This window comes from Anomaloglossus baeobatrachus, chromosome 1 (assembly GCF_048569485.1).
Source record: "Anomaloglossus baeobatrachus isolate aAnoBae1 chromosome 1, aAnoBae1.hap1, whole genome shotgun sequence".
Lineage (NCBI taxonomy): Eukaryota > Metazoa > Chordata > Amphibia > Anura > Aromobatidae > Anomaloglossus > Anomaloglossus baeobatrachus.
Window position 1 is genome coordinate 905,224,178 of NC_134353.1, and position 17,617 is coordinate 905,241,794.

Below are 17,617 nucleotides of genomic sequence, written 5' to 3' on the forward strand. Positions count from 1 at the left end.
TGTGTTATCTTATCAACCATCTACAATGCGACTGGGGAAGATGGGGGGCATGGAGCCCGACTCCTTACATCAATCCATGCTGGAATACCAAGATCACTTCCACCATCCAGCCATCTCTGGTCTCGCTGCAGATTTACCAGGTAGGTTTTATGTGCTCAGGTCTCTACTCCGTACTCTTAAGTAAGGACCAGGAGGCATACACTGCGAGTGGAAGAAAAGCGATTCCGGCAGCTAAATTGGAAGAGGTTCTTTACAGTTAGAGCAGTCAGACTGTGGAATACCCTACCATAAGAAGTAGTAATGGCAGATACTATAACGGCTTTTAAAAAAGGGCTGGATGATTTCCTCAGTACACATAACATTGTTGGTTATAAGTGACTTAGGGACAAAATGTAGAATTGGTGGAGGAAGGTTGAACTAGATGGACCGAGGTCTTTTTTCAACCTGAGTAACTATGTAACCCACAGAGCATCATAAAGGGTGGTCCCCTCTGCTTAGGACTCCTTGCAGGATCGAGTGATGCTGCAAAGAGCCGCTACAGTTATGTATATATTATACGTGGCTAATATTACTTATTGTTATGGTGATGCAACTACTTGATTGTGTCAATAGACTAGCAAGCAACCGCCACATCACCAGAGGAAGCAGGAGCAGCCCACTACCATATTTCTGCTATCACAATCGTTTCTAGACACTAAATAAAACAAGATGTTTTCATTTAATTTTTCCACAATTTGCAGATCATTAACATATCTATTCATCTTGTGATTTTCATAATTCCATTTTTCTTCAGCGCTCTATTGGGAGACCCAGACGATTGGGGTATAGCTACTGCCCTCCGGAGGCCACACAAAGCACTACACTAAAAAGTGCAAGGCCCCTCCCCTTCTGGCTATACCCCCCCGTGATATCACGGGTTCTCCAGTTTTAGCTTTGTGTGCGAAGGAGGTCAGACATCCATGCATAGCTCCACAGATTTTAGTCAGCAGCAGCTGCTGACTATGTCGGATGGAAGAAAAGAGGGCCCATGTAGGGCCCCCAGCATGCTCCCTTCTCACCCGTGGATGGTGTTGTAAGGTTGAGGTACTTATTGCTAGTACAGAGGCCGGAGCCCACATGCTGTTTTCCTTCCCCATCCCCATGAGGGGCTCTGGGTGAAGTGGGATCTTACCGGTCTCCAGGCACAGAGACCGAGCTCCATCCACAGACCCAAAAGAACCTGCTGGATATGGAGCTGAGTATCGTCAGGGACAGGGCCCTGCTACATCAAGGTACTCTGTGTTCCCATGCACATCGCGCCCACACACACCAGCATTGCTGGGAGTGTTAGTGCGCCGGGGACAACAGCGCGGAGCGCTGGTGCTATTATTCACTGCAGCTTTGCTGAGTGAATTTATGTATTGAAAACGGCCGCGCCGGCCGCTGCTGGTTGTTTTTTACATTGTGGCGCGGCTGGGACTTGTGGTGCGCCGGGGGACTTCGGCGTCGGCCGTGCACATAGGACGGCCGCGCTTATTACTAGAGTCCCCGGCTTTGCGGCCTAGTTTTCGTTTCGTTCCCGCCCCAGCCCTGCCAGTCAGAGGAGGGGCGGGACGCTGTACAGTAGCTCAGCGCAGGGAGCTGGAGTCTGCTTTGCATTCTCCAGCCCCCTCTCACTGAACACAGTGAGACGCCGGGTTCCCGCTCTTGGCTGGGGCTCGCCCACGGCCCGCCCCTCTGCACAGGACGGGGAAGAGAAGCCGGCAGCCATTATGGTTTCCACTCTGGGAGAACGGAACCAGTCACAGGTTTTTGGGCGACCTCGCATCCGCTCTTGTGCGGGCGGTAAGCAACTGACACCACTAATGCTGAAGTGGGCTTTTGGGCTGTGTGCTGATATGCTATGCACTGTACTGTACTGTCGCTATTCTGGGCAACAGCAGCAAATAAGCAATGCTGCTGAGGCACAAGCTTTCAATGCTTCTTCGTTTGCATGTGCTGCAGTGTTTACTGTCAGATTGGGCAACAGCAGCAGTAGAGCAATTTGTGCTAAGGCACAAGCTTTCAATGCTGCTTCGCTTGCATGTGCTGCACGGTTTATTGTTATGATATACATTCACTGTATGTCGCTATTCTTGGCTAATGCGCCCAGATAAACAGACAAAAGCAGCAGTAGAGCAATGGTGCTACGGCACAAGTTTTCAATGCTGCTTGACTTGCATTGGCTGCAGTGTTTACTGTCATGCTTGTATGCTATACATTCACTGTATGTCGCTATCCTTGGCTAATGTTCCTGGATAAATAGACAACAGCAGCAGAAAGGCTAGGGTGCTAACGCGCAAGCTTTCAATGCTGCTTGGATTGCATGGGCTGCAGTGTTTACTGTCATGCTGTATGCTATACATTCACTGTATGTCGCTATCCTTGTCTCATGCTCCTAGATAAATAGACAACAGCAGCAGAAGAGCAAATGTGCCAAGCCACAAGTTTTCAATGCTGCGTGTACTACATGTGCTGAAGTGTTTATTTGTACTTCATGCTTGTATGACTATTCACTGTACGGTCGCTATCCTCGGCTAGGCTCTTAGATAGCTAGACAACAACAGCAGAAAAAGACAAGTTGCCAATGCACGGGCTTTCTATGCTGCTTGTACTGCATGTCATACGGTTTCAGGACCCCCAGTGTGTGCAATTGCTCAACCGGGGTCTCTGCTATATGTGGCCAAAGGAACCACCTGTGATCTCTGTCCAGAGACAGGGACGAAGTTGCAGTTTTTCCGCTGATATATTGTCTGTGACTATGACTGACATCTTACAGACTTTGCACCCCAAGCAGACCGTGGGCAATATGGTTGCAATGACCCTGGCCGCCCTGATCTGGAGCATCTCAAGGCGCCAGAGTGATTCCAGGCATCCCAGAGAGCAGGCATCCGACACGGTCGACAGTCCCAGATGGCCTAAGCGGGCTCGCTGGCATTAGCCCTCGACTACATCACTGGGCAAGGTCCCAGCTGGAGTACTCTCTGTACGATGAGGCAGACGTAGCTGTTCAGGACTCTGTTCCTGAGACCGCTCTCAATCCGGATACACCGGATGGTGACGCTATAGTGAATAATCTTATTGCGTCCATCAACGAAAGGTTGGGTATTTCTCCCTCAACTCCTCCAGTGGAGGGGTCAGCTTCACAGCAAGAGAAATCTCTATATATTGAGTACTTGTTTAGCACTCTGACTCCAGAGACGCAGTCCAGAAACGACACGCTTATCACGATAAGCGTTTCTCCGACCGTATTAATGAGACACGTGTCGCTCCCCCTGACGTGGTCAAGCGCTAGACCCAGTATCCAAATGTGGATCCACCAATCTCCATGCTTGCAGCTAGATCTATAGTTGTAGTGGTGGATAGGACTTCACTTCAAAATGCCATTGACAGGCAGATTGGCCTCTGGTTGCAATCTGTCTATGAAGCTATCGGCAGGTCGGCTGCTCCGGCAGTCGCAGCCGTGAAGGCACTCCAAGCTATTTCAGCTAGTATTGCGCAGAGGGTCGCTGTCACAGGTACTCTCGGTCCCAGCAGCGTCTTTAACTCGCAATGTCGGCATGGCGAATCATGCTGTTATTGCTGTCCGAGACTCTACGAGCCGGACGTCAGTGGCATCCGCCAACTCCGTGTTTTTACGCAGAGGCTAGTAGTTGAGAGATTGGAACAGAGGCTGCTTCCAACGAAGTGCTTAACCAGGTTGCCTTTATCTAGTGATAGTCTGTTGGTAAGGGTTGAATGAAATCATTCAACTATCCAAGACGACTCAAAAAGCCCAGAAGGGCATAGATTCCTAGCGGGCTCAATTCACGCCCGGGGAAGGCAGCCGGAGGATCCGCTACCAAAGCGTTTTCCTCATAATTTTCAGCCCTCTCACTCCGCAACCGCGGGGGGGCAGACTCCCCCGCTTTAGCGGCATTTACCTACCGCAGGTTAAGGGCCTGTGAGTGAGAGTCAGTTTGTTTTCAAACTACCGCACCGACCGAGCCGAGGCTCTTCTGCAGGCGGAAAGAGCGGTAATCCCTGTTCCTCTTCAGGAACCAGATACGCATTTTGCCCCGACCTGGTTGTGGTGCCAAAATAGGACGGCTCCTTCCGTCCCGTTCTGGACTTTATACTGCTTAACGAGCACGTGAAAACCAGGCGGTTCCGGATGGCATCACTCCGCTCCGTCATTGCCTCTCTGTCTCAAGGAGTTTTCCTAGCTTCAATAGACATCAGGATGCTTATCTACACGTGCCGATTGCTCCGAGGCACCGGCGTTGGCTACGATTCGTTATTAAAGACGAGAATATTTCGTTTCGTAGCCATACCCTTTGGCTGGCGACAGCCCCACGGGTGTTCACCAAGTTCGTGGCAGCAGAGGGAGCAGTCCCGCGCTCTCACGGTCACTCTGTGATCCTTTACTTGGGCAATCTACTGGTCAAGGCACTCTCCTTTACAAGCATGCCAACACAACCTGAACATGGCGCTGGACCCTTCCCAGAGTTTCGGGTGGGTCTTCAACTTTTCAAGGTTGAACCCAATCGCTGGCATCTCCTGGAGAGTTTTCACACTCTCTCAGCGATAGTGAAGCTTCCGCTGGACAAACAGCGTTCACTACAGACGAGGGGACAGTCTCTCCTTCAAGGAGGCGCCTCATCCAGAGGCGAGTTTTAGCTTTTCCAGACGGTCAAAGACCATCTTCAGAGGAGTCCACTCTTCAACTCAGTGGTCTGGAGCTCTGGGCAGTGTATCTTGCACTGCAAGCCTTCCTGCAGTGGCTGGAATGCAAATAGATCCGAATTCAGTCGGACTATCCACAGCGGTGGCATACACCAACCACCAAGGCGGACTACGCAGTCGACAAGACTCCCAAGAGGTCCGGCGGATTCTGCTATGGGTAGAAGACAGAGCATACACCATATCAGCTGTTCACATCCCGGGCGTACGACACTAGGAAGCAGACTTCCTCAGTCGCCAGGGCGTGGACGCAGGGGAATGGGCTCTGCACCCGTTTGTTTGCAAGAATTCTGTAGACGCAGGATGAAGACGGACGTCGACGTCATGGCTTCTCGGCAACAACAAGGTCCCGATTTTCATGACGCGGTCTTACGATCAAAGAGCTCTGGCGACAGGCGCCTTGGCTCAGGATTGGTCACAGTTCCAGCTACCGATTGCTGCCACACCATCCTCGTCGCCCCAGACTGGCCGGGGAGGTCGTGGTACCGTGATCTGTGGCATCTCACCGTCGGTCGACCGTGAGCACGACGTCATTGCCACCATGAGACGGGCTAGCCAGCCGCGGTCTGCCAAGATCTACCACAACTCGTGGAAGATATTCTTATCTTAGTGTTCTGCTCAGGGAGGGTCTCCCTGGCCATCGGCATTGCCTACTTTGCCTTCCCTCCTGCAATCTGGTTGGGAAAGAGGTTGGTCGCTCGGCTCCCTTTAAGGGCAAGTCTCGGCACTATCCGTGTTCTTTTCAGAAGCGTCTAGCACGTCTTCCTAAGGTGCGCACGTTACTACAGGGGGTTTGTCATATTGTGCCCCCGTACAAGCGGCCGTTAGATCCATGGGATCTGAACAGGGTACTAGTTGCTCTCCAGAAGCCGCATTTCGAGCCTCTGAGGGAAGTTTCCCTTTCGCGCCTGTCACAGAAAGTGGCCTTTCTGGTTGCGATCACGTCGCTTCGGCGAGTGTCTAAGCTGGCGGCTCTGTCATTCAAGGCTCCCTTCCTAGTGTTCCACCAGGACAAGGTAGTGCTGCGCCCTATTCAGGAGTTTCTCCCTAAGGTTGTATCCGCGTTTCTTCTTAATCGGGATATACCCTTTCCTTCCTTTTGTTCTCATCCGGTTCTCCGGTATGAAAAGGATTTACAGTTGTTAGTTCTGGTGAGAGCACTCAGAATCTACATTTCCCGCACGGCGCCCATGCGCCGCTCTGATGCATTTTTTGTCCTTGTCGCTGGTACGCGCAAGGGGTTGCAGGTTTCTAAAGCCACCATGGCTCGATGGATCAAAGAACCAATTCTTGAAGACTACCGTTCTGCGGGGCTTCCGGTTCCTTCAGGGCTGAAGGTCCATTCTACCAGAGCCGTAGGTGCGTTCTGGGCATTACGACACCAGGCTACGGCTCAACAGGTGTGCCAGGCAGCTACCTGGTCGAGCCTGCACATTTTTCACCAAACATTATCAGGTGCATACCTATGCTTCGGCGGACGCCAGCCTAGGTAGAAGAGCCCTGCAGGTGGCAGTGGCTTCCCCATAGGGGAGGGCTGTCTTGCAGCTCTAACATGAGGTATTTCTTTACCCACCCAGGGACAGCTTTTGGACGTCCCAATCGTCTGGGTCTCCCAATAGAGCGCTGAAGAAGAAGGGAATTTTGTTACTTACCGTAAATTCCTTTTCTTCTAGCTCTTATTGGGAGACCCAGCACCCGCCCTGTTGTCCTTCGGGATTTTTTTGTTGTTTGCGGGTACACATGTTGTTCATGTTGAACGGTTTTTCAGTTCTCCGATGTTACTCGGAGTTAATTTGTTTAAACCAGTTATTGGCTTTCCTCCTTCTTGCTTTGGCACTAAAACTGGAGAACCCGTGATATCACGGGGGGTATAGCCAGAAGGGGAGGGGCCTTGCACTTTTTAGTGTAGTGCTTTGTGTGGCCTCCGGAGGGCAGTAGCTATACCCCAATCGTCTGGGTCTCCCAATAAGAGCTAGAAGAAAAGGAATTTACGGTAAGTAACAAAATTCCCTTCTCCTTCTTGGTGTCGAAATTTCTATGATAAGGAGTGTAGATGGTAAAGAAAAAAATGTAAAAAAAAAAAAAAGTAAAAGTCGCATTTGATCATTAGGGCTAGGACACATGGTGAGTAAAACGGGCCGGGTGGAATGCGATAAAAAATTAAATCAGACTCATGTTACTCTATGGGGCTGTTCCCATCTGCAATTTTTTTTTTCTCAGCCCTAATCGGACCGAGAAAACAGTCACAGCACGCTCTGAGTGTAATCCGATCTGTATTCACTTGCACCCATACAAGTCTATGGGTGCGAGTGAATCATCGCACTGCACTCGGATGACACCGGAGTGCAGTGCGATAAATGCATCAGCTGATACTAGAGGAGATGGGGAGATTAGTCCCTTGCCCCGCAGCTGTGATCCGATCGCAGGATGGGATCACAGTATAATGGCTCACGCTCGCAGCAGAGTAGGAGCTGAGGGTCATTAGCATAATGCATCGAATGCCAGACGCTCATGTGTCCCCAGTCTTAAAGGCATTGTTTCTGGTTCCTATATTTAGGAGTTCACCTTTTATCTGCTTCTTGGCTTGCTGGGAGCAGTGCTCTCTTGACAACTGACCATTGGAGCCAGGGGCAGGGCTGAGCATTTGCCCCAATTTGCCCATGCACCGACTCTTAAAGCAGAGGCCGTTCTGCATCGGTGCAGCGCAGGGGCACTAGAGATGGCCAAACACATCTTGAGAATAGAGCATAGAGTTTATTGCTAAGAAGTAAATAGCAAAGCTGCATGTTTTTAGAAGATGAGACAACCGCTTTAAGTAGGAGAAATACGCAAAACATTGTATTTTGACTTTCAATTATGTTTGTAGTAATGTAAAGAACCAAATAAAGGCAATATGTCATGCCCCTAAATGTTACTAATATGCAGGGTAACGGCGTTACAATGCTGTCTGTCCCGCCTTACTGCAAGTCCGGCTGCCAGGAGAAAATGATCTTCTTTCCTCCTGGAAGGAACCGGCTTTCAATCAAAGACTTGTACACGGAGAGACTTCTGTCACCGCACGCAGCATTGTGAAAGATGGCTTTAATTACACCCCTGCACTTTGATTAACAGCTTCCTCTGCACAGATGACTGTAGATGCTCCAGGCATTTCTTTATGCCTGAAAGCCAGAGGCTCCGAGGATTAAATAGGAGGATTTTAGTACTTACCATAAAATCCTTTCTTCATCGTTCCTTATGGGAGACCCAGACCATGGGTGTATAGCTTCTGCCTCCGGAGGACACACAAAGTACTACACTAAAAGTGTAGCTCCTCCCTCCGAGCATATACACTCCCCGGATGACAAATCCAACCAGTTCAATGCTTTGTGTTCAGGAGGTCACACACACACATGCATCCTTTGATTTTTGATTTCAAAGATTTGGAAGAAAAGCGGGTCCAATCTGGACTCCCGGCATGTCCCTTCTCACCCCACTGTGTCGGCGGTGCTGTTAAGGTTGATTTTACAAGGCTGGAGCCTTCACATGCCGCGCTCCTTCACCATCCCCTGAGGCTCTGGCTTGAAGTGGGAGCCATCACGGTTCTCACTGCTTTGCAGGAGACCGGTCTCCATCCGCAGCCCTGTTCAGGATCCTGTCGGACGGAGCGCTCACCTCCCAGGGACCTGGCACCTGCGTCTCACAAGCTAAGTACTGAGACGTTATTACCACAGACAGTGGTCTTTCCAGGGGTCCCTTGTACTTTATATTTCTTCGGCGCTCTATTGGGAGACCCAGACGATTGGGTGTATAGCACTGCCTCCGGAGGCCACACAAAGCAATTACACTAAAAAGTGTAAGGCCCCTCCCCTTCTGGCTATACACCCCCAGTGGGATCACTGGCTCACCAGTTTTCTGCTTTGTGCGAAGGAGGTCAGACATCCACGCATAGCTCCACTGTTTAGTCAGCAGTAGCTGCTGACTATATCGGATGGAAGAAAAGAGGGCCCATACTAGGGCCCCCAGCATGCTCCCTTCTCACCCCACTTGTGGTTTGTAAGGTTGAGGTACCCTTTGCGGGTACGGAGGCTGGAGCCCACATGCTGTTTTCCTTCCCCATCCCCCTGAGGGGCTCTGAGGAAGTGGGATCTTACCGGCCACCAAGCCTTGAGGCCGGGCTCCATCCACAGACCCATAGAACCTGCTGGATGTGGAGCGGGAGTGCCGTTCAGGGACAAGGCCCTGCAACTTTCAGGTACTCTGTGTCCCCGTATGGCAGGCCACGCGCACCCCAGGCTTGCTGGGTGTGCTAGTGCGCCGGGGACTGTAGCGCTGTGCGCTGGGCTTATAGTCCCCGCAGATTACTGGGGGACTTTATGTGTGTGGATCGCCGCGCCGACCGCCCCTGGAGCGACGGCGCAGCTGCGACTTGTAGTGCGCCGGGGTCGCGCCGACCGCGCTTTTACGGCGGCGGCGCTTCTAACTTTAGTCCCCGGCTTTCTGCGGCCTAGCCGCTTCGTTAACGCCCCCCACCCTGTCAATCAGGGTAGGGGAGAGACGTTATTCACTCGGCAGCGCCGAGGGCTGGGGCACGATTTACATGCTCCAGCCCTCTCACTGAGCACAGTAGGACACAGGCTTCGCGCTTTTTCTCTGTGCACGCCCTAGGCCCGCCCCCAGGCTTGCAGCTCCCCAGGACGCCGGCAGCCATTATACACATGCAGTCTGGCTGGAGAACGCACGCAGGCTCTGGGGGACCCAGGCGAGGGGTTTCTGGCGACCACACACCCGCGCTCAGCGGGCGGTAAGCAGCACATACGTGCAGACTAGTGCCACAGTGTTATATTTTTCGCTGTATATAGACACTGCTGTGTCTAGATATATTTAATACTGCACTGTAAGGTCGCTTCTTGGCTGTACACCCTATATTGCTTGAGGAGACAACAGCATGTCATCCGCAAAACGCAAGGGTGCCAAGGCACGGGCTGTATACACTACTTGTACAGCATGTGGGGCTAATCTACCAGCAGGCTCCAACGACTCTCATTGTGTGCAATGTTCAGTCCCAGTGGCACTTCGTCAGCCAGAGCCTACTGTGGTGGTAGCCCAGGCAGAGACGCCTGTGAACCCTGCCCCGGTGACGGGGACAGAATTTGCAGTCTTCTTCGGCGCTCTATTGGGAGACCCAGACGATTGGGTGTATAGCACTGCCTCCGGAGGCCACACAAAGCAATTACACTAAAAAGTGTAAGGCCCCTCCCCTTCTGGCTATACACCCCCAGTGGGATCACTGGCTCACCAGTTTTCTGCTTTGTGCGAAGGAGGTCAGACAAAAATCCTGGAAACCTTGCAGTCCAGGCCAGTTGCTCAGACCATAGACAATGCTGTGTCTATGTTCCCCGGTCCCCCTCAGTTGGAACTAATCCGTACTTCAAGGGGGTCCCAGGCATCACAGGCTGAGGGCTCTGACTCCGATGACAGTCCCAGTCCGCCTAAGCGAGCTCGCTGGGAGAGACCCTCCACATCATCACGTGGATCAGGGTCTCAGCGAGAAGAGTCCCTATATGAGGGTTCAGAGGTGGGTGATCAGGAGTCTTGTCCTGACGCCGCACTCAATTTGGATACGCCAGATGGTGACGCCATGGTAAATGACCTTATAGCGGCCATCAATAGGCTGTTGGATATTTCTCCCCCAGCCCCTTCTGCAGAGGAGGCAGCTGCACAGCAGGAGAAATTCCATTTCCTGTATCCCAAGCGTAAATTGAGTACTTTTCTGGACCACTCTGACTTCAGAGAATCCATCCAGAAACATAATACTTATCCGGACAAGCGTTTTTCTAAACGCCCTAAGGATACACGGTATCCTTTTCCCCCTGACGTGGTCAAACGCTGGACCCAGTGTCCAAAAGTGGACCCTCCAATATCCAGGCTTGCAGCTAGATCCATAGTTGCAGTGGAGGATGGGGCTTCACTTAAAGATCCCAATGACAGACAGATGGACCTTTGGTTGAAATCTGTCTATGAAGCTATTGGCGCGTCGTTTGCTCCTGCATTCGCGGCCGTGTGGGCGCTCCAAGCTATTTCAGCTGGTCTGGCACAGGTGGACTCTCTCATACGTCCAGCAGTGCCGCAAGTGGCGTCCCTAACTACACAAATGTCTGCGTTTGCGACCTACGCTATCAATGCGGTACTGGACTCTACGAGCCGTACCTCAATGGCATCTGCCAACTCTGTAGTTTTGCGCAGAGCCTTGTGGTTAAAGGAATGGAAAGCAGATTCTGCTTCTAAAAAATGTTTAACCAGCTTGCCATTATCTGGAGACAGACTGTTTGGTGAGCAATTGGCGGAAATCATCAAACAGTCCAAAGGTAAGGACTCCTCCTTACCCCAGCCCAGATCAAGCAAACCTCCACAGAGGAAGTGGCAGTCAAGGTTTCGGTCCTTTCGAGGCTCGGGCAAGCCCCAATTCTCCTCGTCCAAAGGGACTCAGAAAGAGCAAAGGAGCTCTGATTCCTGGCGGGCTCACTCACGCCCCAAGAAAGCAACCGGAGGTACCGCTTCCAAGGCGGCTGCCTCATGACTTTCGGCCGCCTCCCTCCGCATCCTCGGTCGGTGGCAGGCTCTCCCGCTTTTGCGACATTTGGCTGCCACAGGTCAAAGACCGGTGGGTAACAGACATTTTGTCTCACGGGTACAGGATAGAGTTCAGTTCTCGTCCTCCGCCTCGGTTCTTCAGGACTTCCCCACATCCCGACCGAGCAGATGCCCTTCTGCAGGCGGTGAATTCTCTAAGAGCAGAAGGAGTGGTGGTACCTGTTCCTCTTCAGGAACGAGGTCAAGGTTTTTACTCCAATCTCTTTGTGGTGCCAAAAAAGGACGGCTCATTCCGTCCTGTTCTGGACCTAAAACTGCTCAACAAGCATGTGAACGCCAGGCGGTTCCGGATGGAATCCCTACGCTCAGTCATTGCCTCAATGTCTCAAGGAGATTTCCTAGCATCAATAGACATCAAGGATGCTTATCTCCACGTGCCGATTGCTACAGAGCACCAACGCTTTCTACGCTTCGTGATAGGAGACGACCATCTTCAGTTCGTAGTTCTGCCATTTGGTCTAGCGACAGCCCCACGGGTGTTCACCAAGATCATGGCGGCAGTGGTAGCAGTCTTGCACTCTCAGGGACACTCTGTGATCCCTTACTTGGACGATCTACTGGTCAAGGCACCCTCTCAAGAGGCATGCCAACTCAGCTTGACTGTAGCACTGGAGACTCTCCAGACGTTCGGGTGGATCATCAACTTCTCAAAGTCAAATCTGTCACCGACCCAATCACTAACGTATCTTGGCATGGAGTTTCATACTCTCTCAGCGATAGTGAAGCTTCCGCTGGACAAGCAGAGGTCACTACAGACTGGGGTGCAGGCTCTCCTTCACAGTCAGTCGCACTCCTTAAGACGCCTCATGCACTTCCTCGGGAAGATGGTGGCGGCAATGGAAGCGGTTCCGTTTGCGCAGTTTCATCTGCGCCCACTTCAATGGGACATTCTCCGCCAATGGGACGGGAAGTCAACATCCCTGGATAGGAAAGTCTCCCTTTCCCAGACGGCCAAGGACTCTCTGCAGTGGTGGCTTCTTCCCACCTCATTATCACAGGGGAAATCCTTCCTACCCCCATCCTGGGCGGTGGTCACGACAGACGCGAGTCTGTCAGGGTGGGGAGCAGTTTTTCTCCACCACAGGGCTCAGGGTACGTGGACCCAGCAGGAGTCCACCCTTCAGATCAATGTTCTGGAAATCAGAGCAGTGTATCTTGCCCTACTAGCCTTCCAGCAGTGGCTGGAAGGAAGGCAGATCCGAATTCAGTCGGACAACTCCACAGCGGTGGCATACATCAACCACCAAGGGGGGACACGCAGTCGGCAAGCCTTCCAGGAAGTCCGGCGGATTCTGATGTGGGTGGAAGCCACAGCCTCCACCATATCCGCAGTTCACATCCCCGGCGTAGAAAACTGGGAAGCAGACTTCCTCAGTCGCCAGGGCATGGACGCAGGGGAATGGTTCCTTCACACAGACGTGTTTCAGGAAATCTGTCACCGCTGGGGGGTGCCGGACGTCGACCTAATGGCGTCACGGCACAACAACAAGGTCCCAACCTTCATGGCACGGTCCCGAGATCAAAGAGCGCTGGCGGCAGACGCCCTAGTACAAGATTGGTCGCAGTTCCGGCTCCCTTATGTGTTTCCACCTCTGGCACTCTTGCCCAGAGTGCTACGCAAGATCAGATCCGATTGCAGCCGCGTCATACTTGTCGCCCCAGACTGGCCGAGGAGGGCGTGGTACCCGGATCTGTGGCAGCTCACGGTCGGCCAACCGTGGGCACTACCAGACCGACCAGACTTACTGTCCCAAGGGCCGTTTTTCCATCGGAATTCTGCGGCCCTGAACCTGACTGTGTGGCCATTGAGTCCTGGATCCTAGCGTCTTCAGGATTGTCCCAAGGGGTCGTTGCCACCATGAGACAGGCTAGGAAGCCCACGTCCGCTAAGATCTACCACAGAACGTGGAGGATTTTCTTATCCTGGTGCTCTGCTCAGTGAGTGTCTCCCTGGCCATTTGCATTGCCTACCTTTCTTTCTTTCCTGCAATCTGGGTTAGAAAAAGGTTTGTCGCTCGGCTCCCTTAAAGGTCAGGTCTCGGCGCTATCCGTCTTTTTTCAGAGGCGTTTGGCACGCCTTCCTAAGGTGCGCACGTTCCTACAGGGGGTTTGCCATATCGTACCCCCGTACAAGCGGCCGTTAGATCCATGGGATCTGAACAGGGTACTAGTTGCCCTCCAGAAGCCGCCCTTCGAGCCTCTGAGGGAGGTTTCACTTTCTAGACTATCACAGAAAGTGGCTTTTCTGGTAGCGATCACATCTCTTCGGAGAGTGTCTGAGCTAGCAGCGCTGTCATCCAAAGCTCCTTTCCTGGTCTTCCACCAGGACAAGGTAGTGCTGCGCCCCATTCAGGAGTTTCTCCCGAAGGTGGTATCCTCTTTTCATCTTAATCAGGATATCTCTTTGCCTTCGTTTTGTCCTCATGCAGTTCATCGGTATGAGAAGGATTTACATTTGTTAGATCTGGTGAGCGCACTCAGAATCTACATTTCCCGCACGGCGCCCTTGCGCCGTTCGGATGCACTCTTTGTCCTTGTCGCTGGTAAGCGCAAAGGGTCGCAGGCTTCTAAGGCCACCCTGGCTCGATGGATCAAAGAACCGATTCTTGAAGCCTACCGTTCTGCTGGGCTTCCGGTTCCATCAGGGCTGAAGGCCCATTCTACCAGAGCCGTGGGTGCATCCTGGGCATTACGACACCAGGCTACGGCTCAACAGGTGTGCCAGGCAGCTACCTGGTCGAGTCTGCACACTTTCACCAAACATTATCAGGTGCATACCTATGCTTCGGCGGACGCCAGCCTAGGTAGAAGAGTCCTGCAGGCGGCAGTTGCCTCCCCGTAGGGGAGGGCTGTCTTGCAGCTCTAACATGAGGTATTTCTTTACCCACCCAGGGACAGCTTTTGGACGTCCCAATCGTCTGGGTCTCCCAATAGAGCGCCGAAGAAGAAGGGAATTTTGTTACTTACCGTAAATTCCTTTTCTTCTAGCTCTTATTGGGATACCCAGCACCCGCCCTGTTCTCCTCCTCGGTTTTCAGTTCTCCGATGTTACTCGGAGTGAATTTGTTTAAACCAGTTATTGGCTTTCCTCCTTCTTGCTTTTGCACTAAAACTGGTGAGCCAGTGATCCCACTGGGGGTGTATAGCCAGAAGGGGAGGGGCCTTACACTTTTTAGTGTAATTGCTTTGTGTGGCCTCCGGAGGCAGTGCTATACACCCAATCGTCTGGGTCTCCCAATAAGAGCTAGAAGAAAAGGAATTTACGGTAAGTAACAAAATTCCCTTCTTTGGGGAGAGTGTGTTTTATGACTGTGTTAACATTTCCGGCCGGTTCTCCAGTTTTCACTAGAGAACCGCGCCGATGGTGCCTGCACCATGGCCGCATGTTTAAATCTAGGCCCCGGCTTCGCCTGAGGCCTATTTTCGGTTTCACTCCCCCTGCATGTCAGTCATGCAGAGGGACAGTGTGGCTCCGCCCAGCGGCTGTTCAGCACAGGGGAGGACACTCCTCACTGAGGAAAGATTCCCTCCCCTGTATACCTCATTTGTCCTCCGGATCCAGCTCTCAGAGTAGGCCCCGCCCCCTCTCCTCGCTCCGGCGCCATTTTCTCGGCGTTCTCAATGTCTGCATAACACATTGTGACAAATGGGGGCCTTGGGCTGGGGGATCTGGAGGGCACAGAGATGTCCCTATGTTAAACGGTCTGGCAAGCCACAACCTCCGGTTGTGCAGCTGCTTATATACTCTGTTTATATACTCTGCTGGGGGTCATTCTGGACAGGAGCCCCCACTTCTGCAGCATGTCTCACATCAGAGCAAGGCTGCAAGGCTGTTCTTATTATACACTGCATGTAGATCTGTCTGTACCGAGCACATAACCACATTGTGATGCTTGCTCTAACATAGTGGTGCCTCAGCCTGGAAGCTCATCAGTGGTCCCTCCAGCTGCTCCGGCTCCGGTGGCTGATCCCCCGGTTTGGGCAGAATCCCTCTCTCCAGGGGACAGCTTTCCCGGACACTGCTGAGCATGCATCAGCCCCCTTCTCAGGGCGCTTCTGCTGCCACGGCTCGCTCAGCAAAGCTCACAGAGGATTCTTCATCTGGTCTCAGTCCCCATCCTCCTAAAATGGAGTCGCAGGGTCCCCTTTCCTTCCTCGTCCCGCAGCTCTGATTCACGAACCGACTCGCAGGACGAGGAGGATGCCTTTACTAGGGGCTCAAACGGATCTGTCCGAAGGTGACGCAGATGCTAATGATTTGATTGCATCCATTATATTTGTACTGGACCTCAATCCGCCTGTATCAGGGGTGCATTCCCCTCTGGCAGAAAGGCATCAGTATACCTTAAGAGAACAAGGAGTGTGTTCCTTAACCACTCCAGTTTTCAGGCCACTGTGACCAAGCCCAGAGCCTGTCCTGACAGACGCTTCCCAAAGCGTGGTTCTGATGACTGTTTCCCCCTTCCACCAGTGGTGGTCAAGGAGTGGGCTCATTCACCAAGGGTGGACCCTCCGGTGTCTAGACTTTCAGCCCGGACAATTGTATCAGTGGCTGACGGCACCTCTCTAAGGATCCCACTGTCCGCCAGGTTGTCCTTCTGGCCAAATCTATATATGAGGCGGCGGGGGCCTCGTGCTCCCCATCTTTTGCAGCAGTGCGGGCTCTCAAAGCCATCTCTGCTTCTCTGGAGGAGATGCATTCCCTCACCAGGGACTTTATGCCCGAAATGGTTGCCTTAACTTCCAGGCTTCAGTCTTTTCATCCTATGCCATGTCTGCCATGCTGGAGACTGTCACCGCACTGCGGTGGCCTCGGCTACTTCCCTCGCTATCCACAGGCTCCTGTGGCTTCGAGAGTGGAAGGCAGATGCTTCTTAAGAAGTTCCTTGCTGGGCTCCCTTTTGCTGGGACCAGTCTATTCGGTGAACATCTGGATGAAATTATTAAGGAAGTTTTTTGGCAGGAAGAGTACTTCCATGCCACAAACCCAGGAAACCTGTCCAGGGCAGGAACCAGTCGAGGTTTCGTTCCTTTCGTTCCTCTAAGCCCTCGGCCTCGTCCACTAACTCAGCCAAGGTCCGTAATCCAACTGGCGCATGAAGCCGCGTCCTCAGAAGTCCGCAGGAGCTGCTGCCACCAAGGCAGCCTCCTCTTGATTATCTGGCCGCGCCAGTAACGTCCTTGGTCGGTGGCAGGCTCTCCCTCTTGGGCGACATGTGGTTTCAACACGTCTTCGATCAGTGGGTGTGGGTTACCATCTCCCACGGCTACAGAATAGAATTCTATCCAGCCCGCCAAACAGATTTTTCTTTTTCGCTCCTAATTGGGAGACCCAGACAATTGGGTGTATAGCTACTGCCTCCGGAGGCCGCACAAAGTACTACACTTAAAAGTGTAAGGCCCCTCCCCTTCTGGCTATACACCCCCCCGTGGGAGCACGGGTCCCTCAGTTTTTGCTTTGTGCGAAGGAGGTCAGACACGCACGCATAGCTCCACTATTTAGTCAGCAGCAGCTGCTGACTATGTCGGATGGAAGAAAAGAGGGCCCATACAGGGCCCCCAGCATGCTCCCTTCTCACCCCACTTTCTGTCGGTGGTGCTTGTTAAGGTTGAGGTACCCATTGCGGGTACGGAGGCTGGAGCCCACATGCTGATTCCTTCCCCATCCCCATTAGGGCTCTGGGCGAAGTGGGATTTTACCGGTCTCCAGGCACTGAGACCGTGCTCCATCCGCAGCCCCTGGAGAAGCCGCTGGATATGGAGCTGAGTATCGTCAGGGACATGGCCCTGCTCCGTCAAGGTACTCTGTGTCCCCGTGCATACGCGCGCACACCGCAGCATTGCTGGGTGTGTTAGTGCGCCGGGGACAACAGCGCTGCTGCGCTTGTGCCATTTCCTCACTTCAGCTTAGCTGAGTGGGTAGACTCAGGGAGAACGGTCGCGCCGGCCGCTGGGACTGCGACGCGGCTGGGACTTGTGGTGCGCCGGGGACTTCCGCGCTGACCGTGCATATATCACGGCCGCGCTTATTACTACAGTCCCCGGCTTTTGCGGCCTAGTTCGTTCGTTCCCGCCTCCGCACCTGCCAGTCAGGAGGAGGGCGGGACGCTGTACAGAGCATCAGCGCTGAGGGCTGGAGTCTTTTTTACATACTCCAGCCCTCACACCAGGCACAGTAGGACGCAGTTTCCCGCACTTTGTTTGTGGCACGCCCACGGTCCGCCCCTCTTCACAGAACGCCGGCAGC

General features: G+C 52.9%; 1 protein-coding gene across 2 annotated transcripts in view; it reads left to right on the plus strand.

Moving 5' to 3' along the window:
* PIAS2 (protein inhibitor of activated STAT 2) overlaps positions 1-17,617 on the plus strand; it is a 262,659-nt gene that overhangs the window by 185,157 nt on the left and 59,885 nt on the right. For both annotated transcript variants that reach the window (XM_075327463.1, XM_075327470.1), the window contains exon 12: positions 1-140. In XM_075327463.1, coding sequence (XP_075183578.1) covers positions 1-140 — 140 coding nt within the window. The remainder of the gene's footprint in view (positions 141-17,617) is intronic.